At 39.5% G+C, this 12003-nt stretch overlaps 1 protein-coding gene across 5 annotated transcripts in view; it reads right to left on the bottom strand.

The window, feature by feature from the left end:
- Positions 1-456: 456 nt before the first annotated feature.
- Positions 457-12003, bottom strand: part of plxnb1b (plexin b1b) — a 379174-nt gene continuing 367627 nt past the window's right edge. For all 5 annotated transcript variants that reach the window (XM_072280878.1, XM_072280877.1, XM_072280876.1 and 2 more), the window contains 3 exons: positions 11470-11545; positions 11183-11257; positions 457-8538 (listed from right to left, as the gene is read on the bottom strand). In XM_072280878.1, the coding sequence (XP_072136979.1) occupies positions 8434-8538; positions 11183-11257; positions 11470-11545 (256 nt within the window). In that variant the 3' untranslated portion in view covers positions 457-8433. The remainder of the gene's footprint in view (positions 8539-11182; positions 11258-11469; positions 11546-12003) is intronic.

A 12003-nucleotide genomic window follows, 5' to 3' on the forward strand; every position in this document is an offset into this window, starting at 1 on the left:
TTCAGCCAGAGACTCATTCCTCCGAGATGCAGCACAGGGCGTCATAGGAAGTCATTCCTGCCTGTGGCCATCAAACTTTACAACTCCTCCCTTGGAGGGTCAGACACCCTGAACCAATAGGCTGGTCCTGGACTTATTTCAGAATTTATTGGCATAATTTACTTATTACTATTTAACTATTTATGGTTCTATTACTATTTATTATGGTGCAACTGTAACGAAAACCATTTCCCCCCGGGATCAATAAAGTATGACTATGACTATGTGCTGTGAGCTAGCATTGACTCAATGGGCCAAACAGCCACTCCCCCATGTCTTATTTGAGAACTGATGTGAAAGTTTATACCAAAAAGTTCATGTACCGTAAAATGTGTGTGTGAAAGCTTCTCTAAGAGTGTTGCTGTCTGTGGGGGAAAATAATGAGAGAATTGAGAAAAATAAGACTTGTACACTTTTTTGGAAAATTTTATTGTAATTTGTACTCTTTAATAAAGATTACAGTAAGGAGCTGGTCAATGTGGTTATTTACAGATATTACATTGCTGAGGATCTTTCTAAAAATTAACAAATCTGTGCTCATTCCAGAGCCAGCTCTACACATTATCTTACACTAGACAGTAAAACATCGTAATCTCCTTCAGTATATAAATACATTGCTGTAACTATTTACAACTGCAAGTCATTGCCATCCAGCAACTGATATTTCCAGCAGAGATCAAGTAGTGACAGATATGCCAATATCAAGAAAATATTAGTGCAGATACTGCACTAGTAAGGAAAGGAAAGACTGTCAGGGACTTTGTTGTTAGTGATTGCGGTGGTGGTGGTAGATTTAAAATTGAGACCCTCCAAAACCTTAGTGTAAATGCCCGCTCTTGCATGGTGTTCATTTAACGCAGGTACACAGCCACGTGGTCTGCAATTACTTGCATACGGCCCACTTTGACTGGATTTCCAGCATCTGCCAAATCTCGTGACTAAAACTAGCATTGCCTGTTTCCCTCAGTAATGATTGTAGAGGTTACTGACTGCAAACTTAAAAAAGTACTAAATACAAAAGAAAAATCCTGGGTTGGACCATACAATGATTATTACAGTAACTATATGTGAAAAGAACTACCACACTCCAAAGTGCTGTTGGTGGTCCATTCAAATGGAAGATACTACTCAAATACAAGTTCCTTGGTGACAGGTTGTGCAAGCATTTCATTAAAGATCTGAATTCATGCATACGTTAAAGGTTTCAAAATGATTTTGTGTTTTTCCACTGGCACTAATACAGGATGTACAGATATCTACAGATGTCCTTTAGCCAGAGGGTGGTGAATCTGTGGAACTCATTGCCATAGTTGGCTGTAGAGGCCAAGTCATTGGGTATATTTAAATTGGAGGCTGATAGGTACTTAATTAGTAAGGACATCAAAGATTATGGAGAGAAGGCAAGAGAATGAAGTTGAGACGGAAAATAAATCAGACCCCATGATTGAATGACAGTGTAAAGCCAATGGGTGAAGTGTCCAATGTTGGTCTTGTGTTAGCTGAATGGTTTTCCAAATAATTAGTAATAGGTTTATTTATTGTGCAGAAAATTCTAGTGCACATGTGTTGTGTGGCTCCCCCTACAACAAATATGATCATGGACATTTCATCTGGTAAATAACTGTAGTTCATCTTCTCTGTCCAAGAAAATTTTGTTGTGACTAGATCAAATAATGAGCTTTAAGAGTTAAAGTCATAGTCCTGAAATGGTCGTGTTCATTCCAATCCAGGACATATTTTGGTTGGTAAGGTTAAATACAATGCCTAAATGTTGCAAAGTCACAATGCCCCCAAGAAGTACACTCTGTGACCACATTATTGCTCGTTAATCAGCCAATCGTGTGGCAACAACTCAATGCATAAATCATGCAGAAATGGTCAAGGGGCTCAGTTATCGTTCAGAATAAACATCAGAAGAGGGAATAAATGTGATCTAAGTGACTTTGAACATGGAGTGGCTGTTGGTATCAGATAGGATGGTTTGAATAAATCATAAACTACTGATCTTCTGGAATTTTCACACAACAGTCTCTACAGTTTATAATGAATGGTGTGAAAAACAAATAAAAAATCCAGTGAACGGCTGTTCAGTGGTCGAAAACACTTTGTTAATGAGAGAGGTCAGAGGAGAATAGCCAGACTGGTTCAAGCTGACAGGAAGGCGACAGTAACTCAAATATAAAGAAGTTACAACAGTGGTGTGCAGGAGAGCATCTCCTAATGCATAATATATCAAACCTTGAAGTGGATGGGCTACAGCAGCAGAAGATCACACACAAACACAGTGGTCACTTTATTAGATACCTCCTCTACCTCGTAAAGTGACCACTGCGTGTTTATCCACAAAGAACTAACAACCACGCTGGCACGCAGTAACCCTTCCCTCATTGCCATTGTCCATCAAGCATCAAGTTCAGGGACAGCCACCCAAAGTGGTATCACCAAACCTCGCTGGGCAGCCAGTCACACTGAATGTTAAAAAGCACAACTTTGAATTAGTATTGTGCAGTTCTTAAAACACGTGGAAGTGCATGCACACAATTTAAAGATTATTGATACCTATTATATTTTGGAATAATTATCTGAGGCAATTAAAATTCACACACACAACTTTTTTTTAGAGCCAGTGTGTTTACTAAGGAGGAATAATGACTTAAACGGCCATTAGAAGTTCACAGATCTAAGAATCAAAGCATATAATTATCAGGACATGTTACAGTGAGAATAATTCAAATACCCTGAAACTGTCAACTCACTGATTTCTGAAATTATATTGGCTTCAGCTGCAGAATAGATGGCACCTCACTATCAAGGGCTCTTCATCTCACGTCCTTGATATTTATTGAAATTATTATTTTTCCTCTTTCTTTTTGTATTTGTGCAGTTTGTTGTTTTTGCACACTGGCTGCCCACCCTGTAGGTGTGTTCTTTCACTGATTCTGTTATTGTTATTGGATTTATTGAGTATGCCTGCAAGAAAATGAAACTCAAGGCATATTTACAATTTGGTAATAAATTTACTTTGACTTTGAGCGTTTGGGTTTCTACATTTAATTGTGTGTGTGTATACTAAAGAAGTTGCTGCCAGTGTCATGGGGAGATAAATCACAGAAATAGGCCCTTTGCTTACCAGGTCCACAAACCATCATCAACACTTACATTATCCCTCTTTTAAAAATTTACCTCACATTCTAACACTCAACTAAATTCTATCATTCACCAACACACAAGGGGAAATTTATGCTGCCTCCCTGCACACTCTGGGATGTGGAAGATAACCGGTGCAGGGGGAGCAAAGCCGTGTAGTCACAGGGAGAATGTGTACCCTCCCCACAAACAGCAGCCCACGTTATGACTCTTAGTGCTGAGGTAGTGGCGTGGCACTGTACCAGATGTATACTTGCAGTTCATACATGGGACAATTAACACAGAAGTACTGTGTCATTTATTTGCAAAGTCTGCGTCAATTTTCTTTTCCTAATACAAAAAACATGTATACATGCTGTGCATCTAGCCTGTAAATAGAATCCTCCAGTGTGCATTTCAACTGCTGCATTCCCAAATCAATTTTTGAATGTTTTGGGTCACATTAAAAAATATTTCACATTTTTAAAATTTTGCTGACAGTGATACAAAATACCAATACAGAAATGGGAAGGATGCAGTTAACTAACTTATTCATTATTGCTTCTAGGGAATCTGTATAATATTTGTGATTGACAAATTGCAGTTGCATCCAATATTTCTGTCAAATCATACAGGACAAAACAATAATATTTTAAAGATTTGGATGCTTCAAAATGATTCTAATTAGCTAGTTTAAATACAAATCATGGCTTTCCCCATCTGCTCCCATAGCAAGTTTTGGAAGTTTCCTTCTTATATCACTGATGGCTGTGGAGGCCCAGGCCGTTGGGTATATTTAAAGTGGAGGTTGATAGGTTCTTGATTAAAGGTAGGAAAATAACATTGAAAGGGATAATAAATCAGCCATGATGAAATGGCACAGCAAGCTTGATGGGCCGGATAGCTAATTCTGCTTCTATGTCCTATGGTTTTATGGTCTAAAACGAATAATTCATTAGCTCACTTGATAATACACTCCAAATGATTTCTCCCCCCGCCCCCCACCCCAAACTGGTCCTGTTCTTATCATGCACTCAGGATATTTACTGTATGGTAACTTTAAAATTATATAGGGTGGGCAAACAGGTATTGCTTCAGGGAAAAATATCTGCAGCTATTTGGAAAAGATGTGCTCAACCATTGAGCACTTCTATGTGAAATGCTGTTGTAAGAAAACAGTATTCATCAGAGAGCTGAACCACCCAGGCCATGCTCTTTTCTCACTGCTGCCATCAGGTAGAAGGTACAAGAGCCTCAGAACTTGTACCACCAGGTTCAAGAACAGTTACTACCATTCAACCATCAGGCTTTTGAACAAAAAGGGATAACTACACTCACTTGCCCCATCATTGAGATGTTCCCACAACCAATGATCTCACGTTAAGGATTCTTTATCTCATGTTCTTCTTATTTATTGCATTTGCACATTTTGTTGTCTTCTACACTCTGGTTGATCTTTTATCGATCCTGTTAATAGTTACTACTCTATAGATTTGCTGAGTTTGCCCACAGGAAAATAAATCTCAGGGTTGTAAATGGTAACATATATGTACTTTGATAAATTTACTTTGAACTTTGAAGTCAGATATTACTTTAACTTTGATATTCTCAGCTCCAAACAATAATTTGGTGTTGCAAATTTAAAAGAACTTAAGACTCTAACATATAATGAGTTATCCATTGTGCTCCTGATTCCTAAACTATAACCAACTATATACCTATATATATAGTTAAATATAGCTGTAACTATAAAGAGAGCTGAAGCTTAATTAGTTAAAACTTTAACTCTGGGTATGTAACGCTGGAATGCTCAAGGGCACTCCAGAACTAAAATTTCATGAATCAATCTTGATGAATGTAAAAGAAAGTCACAGAAAAACAGTTGCCATGTTTAGAACCCAAGAAAATCCAGTTTACTTCTGCCTTAACCATCACCACTTCCAAAACCTGTACCCAAACCACCACTATCACAATACTGTACACATGGACACAGTCCTCCTTAGTAATACAATAAGGAGGACGACTCTCCATAACGCACAAGATGGCCACAGCAAATGACTGGTACCTGGTGGGAAAAATCTTGGATCTGCTTCAACTAATCCATTTCCAACCCTCTGTGCTGGTGCAAGGTTGCATTCTGGCCTGTATATCAACTCCCTTGAAATCAGTGAGCCCAGAATAGATCTGGTACACACACATACACACTCACTCACATACACACTCACTCACTCTCACACACACACAATCTCAACAGAGAAGTTTAATTAACTTGCAGAGTAAATTAAGGGATGTTTAATGTAGTAGCAAGAATGTAAGAATCTGATGGGAATTAAAAGCTTAAAAAGTAATAAAGCAAACATAGACATCTTTTTGATGATTTTGTACTTGGTATAAAGTTCATTTTCTCTGTGCTAGATTAAGAGGATATAAAATATGGTTATTTCTCACTCAAGAGGAGAAAGATGTTAACACTATTTCAGCTGACTGGGAAAGGTTTCCAAAACTATTCACTGAGACTTTGCAGGGTCTCAGTGCAGGTTCAGTTTACAGTTGTCACTGACCTGTGATCTTTGTGCTCTTGAACGCAGATAAGTGCATGGTCATTGCAACATAATGAAGAATGTTTTAAAACTCAAGCAATACACAAATGTACCAGTGTCCACATCTAACCAGGGCATGGCCACTAAATAAATAAATACACACTATTCTTTTTAAATTATGAGCATTGAAAGATTTTTTTTTATATAAAAAAGATATTTCAGCAGTTCAGTCACAGATACAATCATTGTGATCTTGTGCATGGGAAATTCATCCCAAGCACTAGCAGATCTTACCCCCATTACTTGATCACACAGGGAAAAGAGTGACAGAAAAGGGAGATGGCTCATGTTTCATCTTGTAGCACTGTAAAACTCTTGGCTCAACATGCCAACAAAGAATGTTAGTTTTCCTCTACAGATCTTGGAGACAGAAAGCTTTATATAAGTTCATGTTTGAGTGGACCATTGACACTTAATTACTGTAGCTAGAATTGCCACTTCATTATCAATCAAATGACTCGGCTAGTGGAGAATGCAAGACTTGCGCAAAACCTACTTTTCCATAACTAATCTATGCAATCAGCCACTGTCATTCAAACCTTCCATATTATATCATTTAAAAGTCTGCCCTTTGTGCAGATGAACAGCATGGCAGCTACAATGAGTTGTGAGGCTGACTTTTTCTTTTGGGTAACATAGGACCAACAACACCAAATATATTGCTAAATAGCTGTGACAAAAATCTGCATGGAATTTTATTGTGGATCATTTTTCTTAAACCAAACACACGTACTTATCATAAATCCAGATGATATAAAAATATCAATACAAATTTAAATTTCAAGATTGGAAATGAATCCTGTACTTAAGAATTTGATGGCATAAATCCCAAATAGAAGAACGATTGGGGACTCTGCATTTCAAGGGAAAATATATGCTACCCCCACACTATGTTAGTCTTTGTTTCCCTCTCCAGGTTAATACTGCTGTTAGAATACTGGATGCCAATGGAATACTATTTCTGACAACAATAAATAAAAATGCAATTAAACCTACTTTGAAGAAAAGTAACAAAAACTGACATCCATTATTATGGAAACTGGAACAGTTTTAAGAACTTTAATCCAGGTCCCATGATGCACAACCTTACCACCACCCCCACAGAATACTCTTCACTTCTCATGAAACACTGGTAACCTGCCTGTGGCGCTTTCTGGACCAAAAAGGCTTCAGATGTTTTAACTGAAACAATAAAATATAATTACAAGCTGACTGACTTCCAGTGTTAATGTGACTCTGGTGAAATCAGTCACTCGATACAGTGATATTAACGCAAGTCACTTCAACAAATACATCAGAATCTTGGTATGTGCACAGTGGTTCAGAATAAATTGTAACAAGCTGCAAATCCGTAAAATGTAATAGCAGTTTCTTTAGAAACTTCTAGTAAACTGAGATTTGAGATACATTTGAATCAAGATATTGCCCTGTTGAATCCTAGCTACCTGGATGACTGTGCGTACCGTTTTATAATAAAATGTTTCTATTGTATTTAGCCCTTTAATATTAAAAGAATACCAAGCCTTTAACTGTAATCCAAAAAGAAACAAATGACAACCTTAACACGATGCAATAATTCCCTGTTATTCATTGCTGTGGCTTAAAACTTGAATCGTGTGAATTGCAATCAGTCTCAGCTGAGTAGACCTATTTATTTCAAACAGTTGAGTATCAAAGGGTTTGGATATTCCATCTATGTCTGAAAAATGGAAGACACTAGTGAAAAACAATTAAGTCATTTTGTAGAACTCAGCAGGGCTGTGGTCTAGAAATGAAATGTCAGATGAACTATGCACTTCATTCTACTTCATGGAGATGACCATCATTATTAGGTACCCATCAGGCAAGATCACATGAGCAGGTATATACAAGAACCATTCCATGAGCTCGAGGAGGAAGGCTGAGCAAGTGAGAGGTATCGCTTGCGCTCTCTCAGATATTGGATGTGAAGTAAGATGTGTTTATGGAGCTTGTTGGGTAAGCTATTTTGTAAACCCTTTTTAACAATGTTTGTAAATCTTGCTGGAAAGATAATGATAATTTCAATTCTTGAAGCTCCTCAAACTAAACAAAGGAGACAACTCAGGAACTGGCACACTTCATCTCCTGATCAGAAGTGTGTGCTTGACCAGATCGTTTATAGGTTATACAGTGCCCACTGTGGTCTACCCTGTAGTTACTGAGTTAACTTGGTCCAATAACTTTTCACCTTGTGACATTTTTCAATGCCTTTGCCTCAGTATCTGTGCTGTTCCCCAATTCCATCTTGCACGTGCCAACACATCACTGCAGTACACGTTTTTAGGATTAGTTTAAAAAACCATTTAAAATCTCTTATTGGAAAAAATATTAACATCATTTGTCCATCTCTGCACTTTAGTTTTATGTTTTTGCGTTGTCTGCTAAGTTGCTTAATAATCTAAAATATAGACACTTGCCAAAGGCAGTCGTGTGCAGGTCAAAGTGGCTTGGGAGTGGGGAAAGGTACTCCTTTTACCGTTCTGTGATGCGCAGCTATGCCCCTACATTCACACCGCTGGAGATACAGATGAAGCATCTTCCAGAAGGCACTGCTGTACGCTGCTGCAAGCTCTGTCCACTAAGCACAGTGTCTCCAAGTGCCTTCCCTACATTAATGCCTTTCACCATTCCTCAGTAGTCTGTCCTGTCACAAGTCTGTGACCTTGTTTTCCACTGACGCGGCTATTTGCTGTAACCGATAGCCAAGCTGCATCTTCTGTGCAGTCGGATCCTCTTCTAGTGCTGTAATGATCTACAATAAACAAGAAGTAAAATTAATTATTCAGTCATTAGTCTTTTCAGAAGCTCAGCTCAGTTTGCCCTCCTCCCCCCCAACCAAGAGATAAGATACCCACCCAGCCTAGAGTGAAAGGTGAAATACATTTAAGGAAACATGAGGGGGAACTTCTTCACTCAGAGGGTGGTGAGAGTGTGGAACCAGCTGCCAGCAGAAGTGGGGGATGTGGGTTTCAAAGGTTCAAAGGTCAAGTTTTATGTCAGAGAAACATATACAATATACATCCTGAAATGCTGTTATTAGGGATGATTGATAAGTTCGTGGCCTAAGGCAGAAGGAGTCAATTTTAGAAAACCCAGTACATTTATCTTTCAACATAGTGCCCTCCTACACGTACACACTTAGTCCAGCGGTCGTGGAGCATACGGATCCCTTCTTTGTGGAAGTGGTCCACAGCAGGGGTGATTGATAAGTTTGTGGCCTATGGTAGGAGATGAGTTATTAACTTCGAACTTTTTGTATTATCACTCAAAGAGTTGAACTGCACGTGCATGTAATGAGAGCATCTTGGACCTCCAGGTGGGCCACAGCGGGGGTGATTGATAAGTTTGTGGCCTAAGAAAGAAGGCAATGAGTTATACAGCTTTCGTTACATGCACATGCAGTTCAACTCTTTGAGTGAAAATACAGATATTTTGAAGTTAATAACTCATCACCTAGTACCTTAGGCCACGAACTTATCAATCACCCCTGCTGTGGACCACTTCCGGAGGTCCAAGACACCGACTTCTACAAAGAAGGAATCTGTATGCTCCATGACAGCTGGACTAAGTGTGTAAATGTAGGAAAAATCAATGTGCTTAGGTTTCCTAAAATTGACTCCTTCTACCTTAGGTCACGAACTTATCAATCACCCTTTGTACTTTGTAACATTTAAGAGAAGTTTGGATAATACATGGATGGAGGGTTATGGACCAGGTGTGGGTAGATGGAACTAGGTAGAAGAACAGGTAGGCACAGATAAGGTGCCTGTTTCTGTGCTGTAGTGCTCTATGACACTCTGACATAGATCCTTTCTCTCACTATGTATTGTCCAGTCTGGCTGCTCTGGACTGATAAACAGACAAAGACTAATCTTGTTGAGTTCAACCCCAAAGGGTAGGAAATGCATTAGAATAAACACAAACGATTCTGCAGATGCTGGAAATCCAGAGCAACACACACACACACACACACACACACACACACACACACACAAAATGCTGGAGGAACTCAGCAGGTCAGGCAGCATTTGTGAAAATGAATAAGCAGTCAACTTTTCATGCCAAGACCCTTAATGAGGACCAGAAAGGAGGGGGAAGACACCAGAAATAAAAAGGTGAGGGGAGGGGAAGGAGGACAAACTAGAAGGAGACAGGTGGTCAGGTGGGTGGGAAAGGTAAAGGGTTAGAGAAGTAGGAATCTGATGGGAGAGGAGATGGACCATGGGAGAAAGGAAGGGGGGGGACCCAATGGGAGGTGATTAGCAGGTAAGGAGGGGAGTAAGAGGCCATAGTAGGGAATAGAAGAAGGAAAGGGGAGGGAAAATGGAAAGGGAAAGAAATTACCAGGAGAATTCATGTTTGTGCTATCAGGTTGGAGGCTACAGAGACAGAATTAGACACATTGCTCCTCCTCCCTGAGAGTGGCAGAAGAGACGGCCAGGGACTGGCATTTCTACTGGGAATGGGGACTGGTTGACCACCATGAAATTCTGCTTTTGGCAATGAAGCGGAGTATGGGCATCAGTATTTCTTCCACAGGTTATTGCTGGATACTCAGATCACTGATTCTTTCAGACAGTGCAAATGCCTGTGCTTGCGTTTCCTCAGGTTACATTAAAACTCTGTTTTCCTGGTTAGTCTGATACTGCCTGTCCTTGGCCACACACATATCCTGTGCACAAACTTTATTTATTTATTGAGATACAATGCAGAATAGGTCCTCCCGACCATTCAAGCCATGCTGCCGTGACCTCCTGATTTAACACGAGCCTAATCACAGGATAATTCACAATGACCAATTAACCTACCAACCGGTACGTCTTTGGACTATCAGAGGAAACCAGAGAGTATGCAGGGAACCCACATGTCACGGGGAAAACGTACAACTGTCTCCAGACCTCAGCTCAGGCAACCCTTGCAGATAACAGGCTTGGTAGGCAGCAGCAAATTCTTGCAATGTGCACAGATTTTTTACAGTATTGAAAGAATGCCACTAGCTTTCTCTCAAGTTCAAATGTTATGCAGTATTTCAGATATAATGTCAAAGGTTCTTTTGCTCTTCCAAGTAAGTCCGATTTGATTATTTTAATTTGCTCATGGGTTGTAGATGTTGCTGTTAAGACTGGTATTTATACCTGAGCCTTATAGCCCCTTCAGTGAGTGGCTTAGATGTCTCAGAGGTGTTAAGTGTTGTGGATCTGGTGTTGCATTTAGCCAGACAAGTGGATAACTTGTTTCTTTCCCTGAAGGATGTTAAGAGCTTTTACAATCATCTTGTTTTTCATGACCAGATTTTATCACAAAGTGGCTGGAATTTAGTGTTTAGTATGCTATTGAAAACTGACCGAAGTTACTACATCGAATCTTACCCACGACCATGTGGCTCTTTTTCATACCTGGTCATAGTACTTGTTGATGTATTTGTAGAGTTCGTGGAGAGCTACAAGAGAATTCATGTCACTGGAGTAATTCTGTAAAAGAAAAGAAAATTGGGTGTAAAAAGAATCAAGCAAGAGGCACTTGTTTTTGAAGTTCTTTGTGACTCATCACTGTGTACAGAACACTGCATTTCAGTTACCTTATGCTCTGGATTTCCTTGAGGAACTAAATCATGAGTCATGATTGCAGCTGGTTCTAAACATCAGTCTCCTGTAAGACACACGTTTTGCTCATTGGCACTTACCCTAGACAGTTCTGCCAAGGCAGAGTTCATTTCTTGGTCACTAGCTGAGATGGTCTGTCGAATGTCTGCATAGTACCTGTCAGATACAGCAAAGTAACCTCAGTTACAGCTGATGATATCAAACACCTTCCCAGTAAAATCAGGTTTCAGACCTTAACCGTAAATAAATCAACATATGGACAAATGGAAGCTTGGCTGCTTCGGTGTAGATTCTGTCCGAATGCCCTCTTACAACTGCTGTCATTGGGTAGGTGGTTTTGGAGCCTCAGGACCCACACTACCAGGTTTAGGAACAGTAGTAACCTTCAACCATTAGGCTCCCGAACCAGAGTGGATAACCTCACTCACCTCAACACTGAACTGATTCCACAAACTATTGACTCTACAACTCATGTTCTCAGTATTTATTTATTTATGTTACTTTGCACAGTTTGCTTGTCAGTCTCTGTGTTTAGTTTTTCATTGATTCTATTGTATTCTTTGTTCTTCTGTGAAGGCCTACAAAAAAATGAATCTCAGGGCAGCATATGGTGT

This window comes from Mobula birostris, chromosome 16 (genome assembly GCF_030028105.1).
Source record: "Mobula birostris isolate sMobBir1 chromosome 16, sMobBir1.hap1, whole genome shotgun sequence".
Classification (NCBI taxonomy): Eukaryota; Metazoa; Chordata; class Chondrichthyes; order Myliobatiformes; family Myliobatidae; genus Mobula; species Mobula birostris.